General features: G+C 42.7%; 1 protein-coding gene across 3 annotated transcripts in view; it reads right to left on the reverse strand.

The window, feature by feature from the left end:
- The window catches only part of LOC144511899 (protein phosphatase 1 regulatory subunit 12B-like), a 317,939-nt gene that overhangs the window by 22,243 nt on the left and 282,407 nt on the right, over nucleotides 1–13,289 (reverse strand). For 2 of the 3 annotated variants that reach the window (XM_078242333.1, XM_078242332.1), the window contains 2 exons: nucleotides 7,028–7,044; nucleotides 2,418–2,565 (listed from right to left, as the gene is read on the reverse strand). In XM_078242333.1, the coding sequence (XP_078098459.1) occupies nucleotides 2,418–2,565; nucleotides 7,028–7,044 (165 nt within the window). Of the gene's footprint in view, nucleotides 1–2,417; nucleotides 2,566–7,027; nucleotides 7,045–13,289 lie in introns of those variants that run through there. The other variant, XM_078242335.1, reaches the window with a different exon arrangement.

Genomic DNA, 13,289 nt, shown 5'->3' on the forward strand with positions numbered 1-13,289 from the left:
TGACTAGCAGTCACATTGGTGCAACACAGGCTGCTTTTCCTCTCGCGCAACTCAAGTATGTTTGGTCATTTTAAAAACAGCTGCAATGTAGGAAATGCTGCGTGTCAGCATCAAGGCTCCAACATAAAATTAGACATCCTCCAAGCCTTGCAACAACGATACTTTCACAATAATAAATTAACATCGAGTGTGAACAAAGGTATGCAGAGTACCTCCGACAGGTCAATATTTAAGACATTCTAGAAAGGAATTCATAACAAAGCCGAAAGAGGCTCTCAAAATTTAACAACTACAAAATTAATTCATGCCAGCTGGATCTTCCAGTCCTACCAGTGGAGCACCCCCACCACGGGTTTCCCTGCGGCAGGGGGTTCATTCAAAGGGAAATCCCATTGACAATGGTGGGGCAGAAGATTCCGCCGCCAGCCAATGGCAGGGCTGCCACCACGAAATATGCGGCGGGTGCGTGGAAAATCCCACCGAACATGTTGGAGCCCCACACTAGTCAAGGCTTCTCCCAGGATAAAGACATCGCAATATTTTAAGAACATAAGAACATAAGAAATAGGAGCAGGAGTAGGCCATCTAGCCCCTCGAGCCTGCCCCGCCATTCAACAAGATCATGGCTGATCTGACGTGGATCAGTACCACTTACCCGCCTGATCCCCATAACCCTTAATTCCCCTACCGATCAGGAATCCATCCATCCGCGCTTTAAACATATTCAGCGAGATAGCCTCCACCACCTCAGTGGGCAGAGAATTCCAGAGATTCACCACCCTCTGGGAGAAGAAGTTCCTCCTCAACTCTGTCTTAAACCGACCCCCCTTTATTTTGAGGCTGTGTCCTCTAGTTTTAACTTCCTTACTAAGTGGAAAGAATCTCTCCGCCTCCACCCTATCCAGCCCCCGCATTATCTTATAAGTCTCCATAAGATCCCCCCTCATCCTTCTAAACTCCAACGAGTACAAACCCAATCTCCTCAGCCTCTCCTCATAATCCAAACCCCTCATCTCCGGTATCAACCTGGTGAACCTTCTCTGCACTCCCTCCAATGCCAATATATCCTTCCTCATATAAGGGGACCAATACTGCACACAGTATTCCAGCTGCGGCCTCACCAATGCCCTGTACAGGTGCATCAAGACATCCCTGCTTTTATATTCTATGCCCTTCGCAATATAGGCCAACATCCCATTTGCCTTCTTGATCACCTGTTGTACCTGCAGACTGGGCTTTTGCGTCTCATGCACAAGGACCCCAGGTCCCTTTGCACGGTAGCATGTTTTAATTTGTTTCCATTGAGATAGTAATCCCATTTGTTATTATTTCCTCCAAAGTGTATAACCTCGCATTTCTCAACGTTATACTCCATTTGCCATATCCTCGCCCACTCACTCAGCCTGTCCAAATCTCTCTGCAGATCTTCTCCGTCCTCCACACGATTCACTTTTCCACTTATCTTTGTGTCGTCTGCAAACTTCGTTACCCTACACTCCGTCCCCTCCTCCAGATCATCTATATAAATGGTAAACAGTTGCGGCCCGAGTACCGATCCCTGCGGCACGCCACTAGTTACCTTCCTCCAACCGGAAAAACACCCATTTATTTTGCTTCCTCATTGGAAACTGAAATGGCTAATTGTTTAGAATAGTGCCTGAAAATTTCCAAGACTGAACAAATTTTACTATAAAATGGATTTCCCTACACAATGTATTCTTAATGCTGTGTATTAATAGTTTCTGCCTGTTAATTTGTGGTCTTGCTATGAATACACTTGTGCTCCATTCCATATCATTTGTTAGCCATACCAAATTGATTGCAAAACTTTTAAATTTGGCTGTCATGTTTTTATTAATTTTATTACGAGATCTTCAATTTTCCCACATATTCTGGAGGCAGGAAATTAGACATACTGCCAGGTAAGTGAGCTAGAATCAAACCGTGAGAATTATTCTGCTGCTCAAAAATCTGACGTCAGAAGAGAGCTCTGCACTACATTTAGTCTACCGCGGCAGCTCAACATATTTTAGTGACTAAGTTCTTTTATCTGGCATGTAGGTCTACAATGTTTATGAATGTATTTGACCACTGCCTGGAGGAAAAACATGGTTAAAAAAGGAGAATACAAGAATTTTCAGCAAGAGGCAATTTTATAGTTTTTTAATGATTCATGAAAGTAGAGAATGTCCGGATTTATAGATTGTAGTATTCCCACTGCGAATCTCAACTTCACAAAATAAAACTGAAGCTGGAAAGGGCAGACAGAGCCTGTGTGTGGGAGTGTGTTAGAGGACAAAAAGCAAGGCTTAGACGAGGAAAAACAACATATTTTTCAGATACCAAAGCTGTCAGTCATACCCGAAAGTCTACAAACCATTCAAACCTGACATCAAAAATCCACCACAAATATCTACCTTCTTGTAGTCCTTTACAGTGTCATGCTGTTCTAGTTTACTAAGGGACGACAGTCGATCCTCCCTCCGTGTGTATGAACTAGTTCGACTCAACAACCGGTCACTGTAACTGTCAGCTGATGAGGAATTTGATGATCCCGAATCCAACCTAAACATAAAAGCCAACATTATAGTTATGTTACAGACTATAAAACACAAAATTCAGCTGCCACCAAGCTTCATATTAATATAGCTGCAAATCAAAAGTCCACATGAAGTGACAATGAAATTGTCACCTTCCAGAACAGACATCCAATTTCAAAAATGTATTATAAAATGTTGTTACAACAGCAATTTATATTTATATAGCAGCTTCAACATGAAAATATCCTGAGGTTTGATAAGAACATAAGAAATAGGATTTGGTAATTTGGTTCCTCAAGCCTGCTCCACCATTCAATAAGGTTAAGCGCCCAACATGTTGCTGCCTGCCTCCAATATCCAACGCCTCCCTTGTAAATCAAAGATCTGTCTAACTCATCCTCGAATATATTCCATGACCTAGCTTCCACAACCCTCAGGAAAAATTCCTCCTCCTCCTCTCAGTCTTAAATGGATGACTCCTTATTTTGAAACTGTGCCCCTAGTTTTAGTTTTGCCCACAAAGGGAAACATCCTCTTTTACCCGGTTAAGCCTCTCAATCATCTGTTTCCATAGGATCGCCTCTCATTATTCGCTTCTAATGCAAGTATAACCCTCCTAAAGAACATCAAATGTCAGCAGCTTTTCGTCTCGTAACATTATGGTTTGGGGCCCTGGTGGTCAACTCTATGTTAAGCTTCACTTGCTGTGACTCAGAAACCCCACTATGACATTTGATGCATTTGCTGGAGAGGAAGACAGTGGACAGAGAAAATGCACAATTTGGTGGCCTCGGTTTTCTGTGGACCCTCTTCTCAACCAGTTAACTTTTGGTTTCTGCTTGCCTTTTCTACTGTCTCACTAAACAGTCAGCCTCCAGAGCTTTCAACAACTGTCTCCCAGTCGTCAGCGTCAATGTTCTTCATACCTTGGTTGCTGGTGCCCTGATAGCAGAGGTATGGTCACCCAGGAGGTTGTGACACAATGGCCAGTTCACCATATGAAAGGTCTTTGGGTATATAACCGTCATCCATTTGATGAATGTGGTTGCGCCAACACAAAGATTGTTAGCTTAGCAACAAGTGCATGGTGATAGAATTAGCATGCCTCAGGACCGAGGAGTTGGTGACTTAATCTCGCCAAGGATGGTTCTGAGACAGCAAAGATGAAAATTGCTCAGCCTTTATCCTGCCCAGTTCTCACCACCGTAGAAAATGCGCCAAGGACTGAGACTTAGCAGACTCGTAAAAGAGTTAAGTTTTAAAGGGCATCTTAAAGGAGTAAAGTAGCGAGGAGAGGTTTAAGGAGTGCATCGGAATATACAAGTCTAGATGTAACAAAGGCATGAATGGGAGTTTCAGTGGCAGATGATCAAAGGCAGAGGAAAAGTCCCAGAAGTGGAAATTGATGGTCTTACTTGATGGCACCAATATGTTGTTGGAGATTCATATCGGGGTAATATATTACACTGAGTTTGCAAATGCAAACTCGGGCAGTTCCAAGGAGAGGTATGGAGTTGCCAGCTATGGAAGTTTGCAGTGAGGACTGAAAACAATAGCTTCAGTCTTCCCAACATTTAATTGAAAGGAATTTCTGATCATCAGGCACTGGATATCAGATAAGCAGTTGGATGGTTTAGCAACAGTGCAGGAGTCAAGAAAGATAGTGGTTAGATAGAGCTGGGTATCACTGCAATACATGCGAAAACTAAATGCTGTGCTTTAGATGTTGTTGTTGATGGGCAGCATGTAGATGAGAAATAGGAGGCGGCCAAGGATAGATCCTTGAAGGAAACCAGAGGAAATGAGGGAGTGGGAAGAAACGCCATTACAAGTAATACTCAATCTCAGAGAATCACTTGCAATGGTTCTTTTTCCTGTTCACACAACAATACTGATAATGTCACCCAACGATCCATCCACAATTCTGCTGTCCATGTCTTAACTCACACCGAGTCCTGTTCCTCCATCACTCCCGTGCTCACTGACCTACACCAGGTTTTGGTTTCAAAATTTTCAGCCTCTTTTTCAAATCCCTTCATGACGTCGCCCCTCCCGACCTCTGCAATCTCCTCCAGCCCTGCAACACTCTAAGATATCAGCACCCCTCAAACACTGGCACTTTGTGAAACCCTTTTAATCACCCCACCATTGGCAGCTACGACTTCAGTTGCTTTAGGTTGCTTCAGTTGCTTGGTCACAGAAGACAGAGGGTGGTAGTGGAAGGGTCTTTTTCCTGCTGGGTGCCTGTGACTAGTGGTGTTCCGCAGGGCTCTGTATTGGGACCTCTGCTGTTTGTGATTTATATAAATGATCTGGAAGAAGGTGTAACTGGGGTGATCAGTAAGTTTGCGGACAACATGAAAATGGCTGGACTTGCAGATAGTGAGGAACATTGTCAGAGACTACAGAAGGATATGGATAGGCTGGAAATTTGGGCAAAGAAATGGCAGATTGAGTTCAATCCAGATAAATGCGAAGTGGTGCATTTTGGTAGAACTAACGTAGGAGGGAGCTATACGATAAATGGCAGAACCATAAAGGGTGTAGATATGCAGAGGGACCTGGGTGTGCAAGTCCACAGATCCTTGAAGGTGACATCACAGGTGGAGAAGGTGGTGAAGAAGGCATATGGCATGCTTGCCTTTATAGGACGGGGCGTAGAGTATAAAAGTTGGGGTCTGATGTTGCAGATGTATAGAACGTTTGTTCGGCCGCATTTGGAATACTGCGTCCAGTTCTGGTCGCCACACTACCAGAAGGACGTGGAGGCTTTAGAGAGAGTACAGAGGAGGTTTACCAGGATGTTGCCTGGTATGGAAGGGCTGAGTTATAAGGAGAGATTGGGTAAACTGGGGTTGCTCTCACTGGAAAGACGGAGGATGAGGGGTGACCTAATAGAGGTGTATAAAATTATGAAAGGCATAGATAGGGTGAACGGTGGGAAGCTTTTCCCCAGGTCGGTGGTGACGTTCACGAGGGGTCATAGGTTCAAGGTGAGGGGGGGGTGAGGTTTAACACGGATATCAGAAGGACGTATTTTACACAGAGGGTGGTGGGGGCCTGGAATGCGCTGCCGGGCAAGGTGGTGGAGGCGGACACACTGGGAACGTTTAAGACTTATCTAGATAGCCACATGAACGGAGTGGGAATGGAGGGATACAAAAGAATGGTCTAGTTTGGACCAGGGAGCGGCACGGGCTTGGAGGGCCGAAGGGCCTGTTCCTGTGCTATATTGTTCTTTGTTCTTTAGCCTCAAGCTCTAAATGCCCTCCATGCACTCTCCATCTCCCTTTCCTTCAAGACGGTCTTTAAAATCTACTTACTTGCCTAAGATTTTGGTCATCTGACCTAATACCTTTGCATGTGGCTCAGTGCCACATTGCTTTATAATGCTTCTGCTTCATCTCGGAACATTGTATTAGTCCAAATTGTTCTATGAATGTAAGTTGTCATTGTCATGAGTCTCATGGACTAGGGTTGTGAATCTTCAGGATTCACTACCCAAGAGGGTTGTGGAAGATCAGTCATTGAGTATGCTTAAAGCAGCGATTGATAGAATTCTGATTAACAATAATGTAAAGGGTTATGGGGATAGTGGGTGTAAAAGGCATTGAAGTGTCTAATCAGCTATGATCATATTAAATGGCGGAGCAAGTTCAATGGGTTGAATGACCTATTCCTGTTCCTATATTCCTAAAATGAGCTTAGACAGGGCATGAGGAGAGATAGAAAATAAACTACAGAAAGATGTGAGGATTGGCTTTAGGTAGAGGGGAACTTTAGAATAAGTTTAGCCTAGTGGGAGGCCCAGGGACAGAAGATTGGATGGTCTTAATCTTAGTGATCAAGAAGCTCATGAGTTCCTCACACTTCTGTTGGAGTTGAGGATGGAGCTGAAAGGAGCTTATGAAGGTGGTTCGCAGTAAAGAAGCAGGGGTTATCTTTGCATTCCAGAATGTTCCTTGAGCAGTGAACAGTTTTAGCAAACAAGAGAATGGCTCGACAATGCTTTGTGTGATGCAGGCATGAATGTCTAAACCAGTTATACAATGAGTGAATCTATTCTTAAGGAACTCTTCTTGTGATAAATCCAATATTTATCAGGTATGTATAAAGTTTCATACTAGCAAATAAATGTGGAATCACTGACCCCCACAATGAGAGCCCCAAACCATTTAACACCAAGGTACTCCATGCAATTTTCAGTGCTTCCCATTTATTTTAAGATGGACATACTGAAAGCAATACATGAATATTGTTTATGTCTTATTTATAGACATGAGGTCTGAATCTTATCAAACATTTTACCAATAGACCATATTGATCATTTTAAATGAAGTGTAAAGATGCTGTGATCAACTGCAGTCAATTCTTTAAACATAACTACATGAACTTCATCAAAAATTAGCCAACACATAACTGAAAAAAATACTCGGCCATTTTATTTACTGACAAAGGATGCACAATACAAAAAGCAAAGTTCTTACCTGCTGAGTCGATCATGCTGAAAAGAAAAAAAAACAAGCATTAGGACACTGTTGAGAGTTTATAAATAATTCTTTGCGGAATCCAGATTTGTAATATTGGGGTGTAATTAAAGGCACTTTATTTGTGAGGGCACACTTTAAATCTATGCTCGCAAGCTACAGAGAAAGAGTATTTTATCCACTAATCATAGAATCCCTACAGTGCAGGAGGCCATTCGCCCCATTGAGAGTGCACTGACAGTAATCGCAACCGGGGTATCCCTGTAACCCGACGTATTTACCTTGTTAGTCCCTCGACATTAAGGGGCAATTTAGCATTGCCAATCAACATAAACTGCACATCTTAGGAGTGTGGGAGGAAACAGGAACATCCGGAGGAAGCCCACACAGACAGGGATATAACGTGCAAACTCTGTACAGACAGTGAGCTGAGGCCGGAATTGAACCTGGGTCCCTGGCGCTGAGGCAGCAGTGCTAACCACTGTGCCACTCAAATCAAAATGGAGAATGTGGGCATTGATGTAGCTCAATTGAAACTTGCCCTGATGGATTGTGTGGCCAAAAGGAGCTACCTAGGTGATGTACCTAACAGACCAATGTTCAGAATGTTTCCAGTGAGCGTTCCCTCCCAGAAAACTTTTGGGAACAGAGTCTCAGCAAGAACCAAAGTTTACATTCTTTCATGTGGACTCGGAGGCATGGCAACGCTAGCTTACCAGTTGCAGCCAGCCAGCTAGGGAAGGAATTGGATAAGTCGCAACACTGACCATTTTAGGCTACAGGTCCAAACATAGCTGCTCGTTACATCAACACAAAATGCATCTCTCAACTGGAAGTTGGAAATATGAAACTAGAGGCAACTTCAAACATGCGTCTTCTTTCCCCCTACCTCAGTAGCGATAAAAGTTCATGTCAGTTTCAGCTGCTTATCAAATGCTGATCACAATTTACTTAGCAAGTTAACTTTTTTTTAAAATTTGAAATAAAATTCTGAATTTCTTTATTGGCTCATTTGATCACTAAGCTACACAGACCCACGCAAGAGCCAAACTGGAATTTCAGCAGGGCTAGAATAATTGGCCTTCTTGGGCTTGAGGGGAAAAGCAGCGATATGCCCATTCAATCACAATCATATCTCACTGAAAATATATGTATGTTAAAGTTCTCCTATACATAATGGTCACATTGAAAAGCATCTCAAAATTATCAAGACAAAGTTTGGCACCAAAGGAACTCAGTTATCTGGTAAAAGTATTTGCCAATTTAATCTGTTTTTATGCAACGATTAAATACCTCAATTTTTCCAGCCAGCCATTAGCTACAAAGCATTGGTTTGTGTGTGACTGGCTAACAGAAAGTCCATATGCACCAGAATAGGCATACTATTACTATGTTCTGCACTATTGTGGGGTCTTTCACTAAAATATCTGGCAATAAACTGATTACACCCATAGATACTGAAGGCAGAAAACACAAGTTTGAGTTTGCTGATTACTCTAGTACAAAGTTAGCATTTACCACAAAAGGTGACCAAAGATGTAGTTCACTGAGATACAATCCAAGCAAAGTACTGCAACAACAGGCTTTACGTTTACTGGAGGATAAAAAACTTATACCAATATATCCATGCGCAACCAACAATTTCAGGAGATGTTAAATACTCATCAGGTCAGGCAGTATTTGTGGAGAGAAGCGAAGTTGGCATTTCAGGTGGATTAGCTTTCATGAGGACTATTCTGATGTAAGGTCATCCACCAGAAACATTAACTGTTTCCCTCCATATTCCCTGCTGAATATTTCCACCATTTTCTGTTTTATTTCTGAGTTCCAGCAACTGCAACATTTTGCTTTTGTAATAATTTCAGGATGCTAAGTAGGTGATTAGAACTAAATATTCCGAGCACTAAAAAATACATGTCGTGCACTGCAAAAGCAGTTCTAGTGGTTCAAAGAAATTCATCAAATGATAAGTGGTTTGAGGTATTTTTAAGATATGATATATTGACGTAAATGCATGACAAGAGCATTTTAATGTCTGCAATGACTTCAAAAACATTTTAAAAGGGTCAAAAGCATTGCTCTCAAGATAATCAATTTACTGGAGGTAGGTGAATGTTAATATGAGAAAGTAGTTAATTAAATACTGGTATTCCAAACTGCTTTATCTGTGATATAGATGTTCTGCTTAAAGATATTTCACTTAACATCATAATTTAAGTTTTAAATGCAAATAACTTGCTCAGAGGATGTTTACTATTTACACATGTTATTCTCCTCTATTGACATATTACCGCTGGAAAACATTCAATATTCCTAAGAGTTATATTGGATTGGATTTGAAATGTTAACTCCTGTTTCTCTCTTCACAGTTGCTGCCAGATCAGCTCAGTTTCCAGCATTTTGTTTTTATTTCAGATCTCTAGTATCCTCAGTATTTTATTAAATATTCTCAACTATGCAAGGCCTGTTATCTACATTTCAGGCTTTAATTAATTCTGCAGACTTATTTCCCTTGATACGTAAGCTGTTGAATAGGTTTTATATACTGTGGTCTGTCTCAAACCCAATTTGGACAAGGCATTTCTGTAATAAGTTTCACATCAGCCACTAGCAAAGGAAAGCACCAAAGACAGTCTACAGTTTCTTGCATAAAGTTACAATCACAGTATTCTCTCCTTAAAATTTGTTTTGCTACTTTTGACAAAGGCCTATTCACATCGATAAATGCAGACACAGGCCAATAACAGGACTTAAAAGATTTGTTACAGTAATCCTGCAATATTTTTTAACAAAGACATGTTTGTACTGGAAACTTAATTTTCCAATTGCACTTCAAAGGTAGAAGTAACATTTTTCAATATACCTCATGTTTGTTTTGCCAATGCCATTTAAATAGAAATAGTTCCTCCATTATCTCAGATGAATATTAGCCATCTCCTGGCAAGATAGGATGCTGAATATGGAAGTACATCAACACAGGGACCACCAGCATGTTTGCCCCCAAGTCAACAGTGACTCTGTTGGATGGGTCATGTGAGCTGAGCGGATGACAAACGCATCCCCAAAGACATGGGGGGAGGGGGGGTGGGTGGCGATTCTGCCAAAAAAATTCTAAATGTTGAACTTGCAGAAAAACTGTTGTAAATCACACTGGTTTTTGCAGCGGGAGTTTCAAAATGGATCTCCCATACTCTGCCCTTCAGTGGGAATGATGTGAAAATCAGGGGGTGGGGCCTATTCCCGCTGGAGAGGCCTGCAGTATAGCACTGAGCAAACCACTGCGCATGCGCCGATTTGTCACAGTGGAGATCGGTGCATGCGCAGTGGTCCTGCATTGCTGGCCCTCCAACATCCTTCCCCTGCGGCCCGATCGCTGGCCCCCCCAAACACGTATGGGCTAGCCTTGAACACTCCCCCCGCCACCTACCGGCAGCCCCAACCGTCCCCCTTCTCCCCCTCTGACCCACAGTCCCATTCCACCCCTCTCACCCTGAACACTGGCCTCCCTCCATCATTCAGCCCAAATGCAGAGTGGCAGCGGGACCCCCCCCCCCCCCATCCCCACTGATCACCCCGCCCCCGAGAAGCCCCACCTCATTAGGTCCTGTCCCCTTGGCATTGGCACCTCCCACGCCCGGCACCTGACCCTCTGAGGGTTCGACGGTCACTACAGCGGGGTCAGGCCCTCAGCTCCCTGCAAGTGGTGAGTTATACTAAACCCCGCTGGAGTGAACCACTCCTGGCTGGGAGGGGGGGGGGGGGGGGGAGGAGGAGGAGGGGAGGGGGGGGGGTGGGAGTGGAGAGAAAAGGCTAGCAGGCCTGGAGATTTCAGTCCCAGGCCCGCTAATGAGATTTAAAATAGATGAAAACGTCTATTTATATAAGTAATGCAGCTCCGCGACGATTTCTGGCGTGGAACTGACGACGCTGGAAATCCAGCGCCCAGAGAATCACGGGCGCCCAGCGGGGAGCCCGTGAAACGGTTTCTGCTCGAGTCTCCCAGCCCGCTGCTCTACAAAAGCAGCTCTGCGGACTGGGAGAATCCCCCCACAATCTACGACAAGTTTGGTATCAGTATGTGACCAACGTCCATGAATGCAATAAAAGGACGCCGGCATGCGAGACTTCAAATTGACTGAGATTGGAGTTTACTAGAGCACCCGAGAACAAGGAGTCAGCAAGGGCACAGAAAAAGCAGAAGACCAAAGAAAGAAAGAACATCAGTGGACCTTGGGCCAGCACCACCAGGGACACAAATTAGCCTCTATAGCCACAACAGCCAATGTTCAATACAGGAGTGACATACGCCCTGGGCACAGCCCATTGTTTCCTGAGCCAGATGAATGCCAATAATAATATTACTCATTGTAACAATTGCCAGATATTAGATATACTCTTATCTGTAAGATTTTACAAACATCAATTTCACTTCCTAAAATTTGCTTCTAAAAAACGCACCTCTAACGAAATTGCACCACAGATGGCGAGAAACATCACCACCAACAAGCACAATTCAAAACAGCACCAGATTACAACAAATTAGAAAGTTATAGCTTCTCCAATTACACGCCGCAACAAACTATGTTTAAATAGATGTGCTGGCTTTGTCTGAATTTTTGCTGCACCGAAGGAGGTAAGGAGATCAAAGACTTTGGATGGCGGGGGTGTGGTTGAACGTGGCAGAGCAGGGGGTTGAGTTAAGAGTAATGAGAGTAAAATGAGAAAAGAGTCAGGAAATTCTAAAATGTGAGTGCGCACTGGTGTGCAGCATAAACAATAGTTTTAATACATAGTTGAAAAAGATCTATTCGTTTCCTTACATGTATTGCCTCTACTTTCTCCACTGTCGTCTTCTTCTAGTGCTCTTCGAAAAGGAATTCACAAAGTACTTACTCAGCACAGAAATAGGTTATTCAACCTAATAGTTTCGTGCCAGTGTTTACGTTTCATACGAGCCTCTTCCCACCCCTTTCCATTTAACCTGATCAACATATCCTTCTATCCCTTTCTTACTCATGTTCTTATCTAGTTTCCTCTGGAATGCATCAATTTGAGTACAGGAAGAGAAAGTGGATCCATGAAAAGTAAAAATACATCTGAAGTTCACATTCAGTTGAAGAAAAACGAACAAGGAAAAATAGCTTTTTTGCAAAAAGGGTGGAAAACATTTTTTTTCTGATTTGAACCCAAGGGCAAAGAAAGCTTTTTGAATGGAGGAACATCAACACTAAGGTTTTTTGCAAGTTAGTCTAAAACCAGTTAAGCTCAGTGAGGGGAATAGTAATGTACAATGATTTGAAAAAGAAACAAAATTCAATTTGAAATTTGCCAAAGTTTTTAGAACATTTCAGATAGTTATACACACCCACCACTATTGATTTATTTAACTTTTTAATTGTGAAAACAAGATTCAATACTGACATCACTGTAATAGTAAACTATAAACAGTCCAAAGATGTGCAGGTTTGGTGGATTGGCCATGCTAAATTGCCCCTTAGTGTCTCAAGATGAGGGTTTTGGGGATTTGTGGGGAAAGTGTGTGGGGTTACAGGGATAGGGCGGGGGTGTGGGCCTGAGCAAGATGCTCTCTCTGTTGGACAGTTGGTGCAGACTTGTTGCAGACTCAATGGGCTGATTGGTCTCTTTCTGCACTCTAGGGTTCTATGATTCTATGACACATCAAAAGTGCCATCATTTTATTTAACCCACTAAATTACATTAAAGAAAACCTTAAATCTCATTACATCAAAAACATTAATACACATTTCAAACTTTCAGCACTGTTTATGAAGGATGGGGTAAATGGCATTTGTAAATCTAATACAAGACTCATACATGCATACCTGGCTTCAGCATGTTTTAAAGATCAAAACATGAAGAATAGGAGGAACATACAATGGAGAAGATCATTTAACTCAATCCTTCAACAAATGTGTCTGATCAATTACAAAGGCTAGACTGACTTGCAGGCAGTGACATTAATCATACACAGTTAAATCAGATAGCAAGGGAGGTTCCACAGAGTAAGCAAGATGATTATTGCTTTGACAGCAGCTTACTGAATCTGCTGTGCAGTTTTTGACCACTTGAGGAAGCGATGTCAAAACTGAAACCAACCTCATGGTCTACCATGTGGTCATGATCCCTCCCTACTGTCCAGGGCTGAAACATGGGACAATGTACAGGAGGCACTTCAAAGCCCTGGAGTCATACCAGCAATGCTGCCTGTGGAAGATCTTGCATATTAAGTGAGAGGACAGAT

This window comes from Mustelus asterias, chromosome 25 (assembly GCF_964213995.1).
Source record: "Mustelus asterias chromosome 25, sMusAst1.hap1.1, whole genome shotgun sequence".
Taxonomy (NCBI): domain Eukaryota; kingdom Metazoa; phylum Chordata; class Chondrichthyes; order Carcharhiniformes; family Triakidae; genus Mustelus; species Mustelus asterias.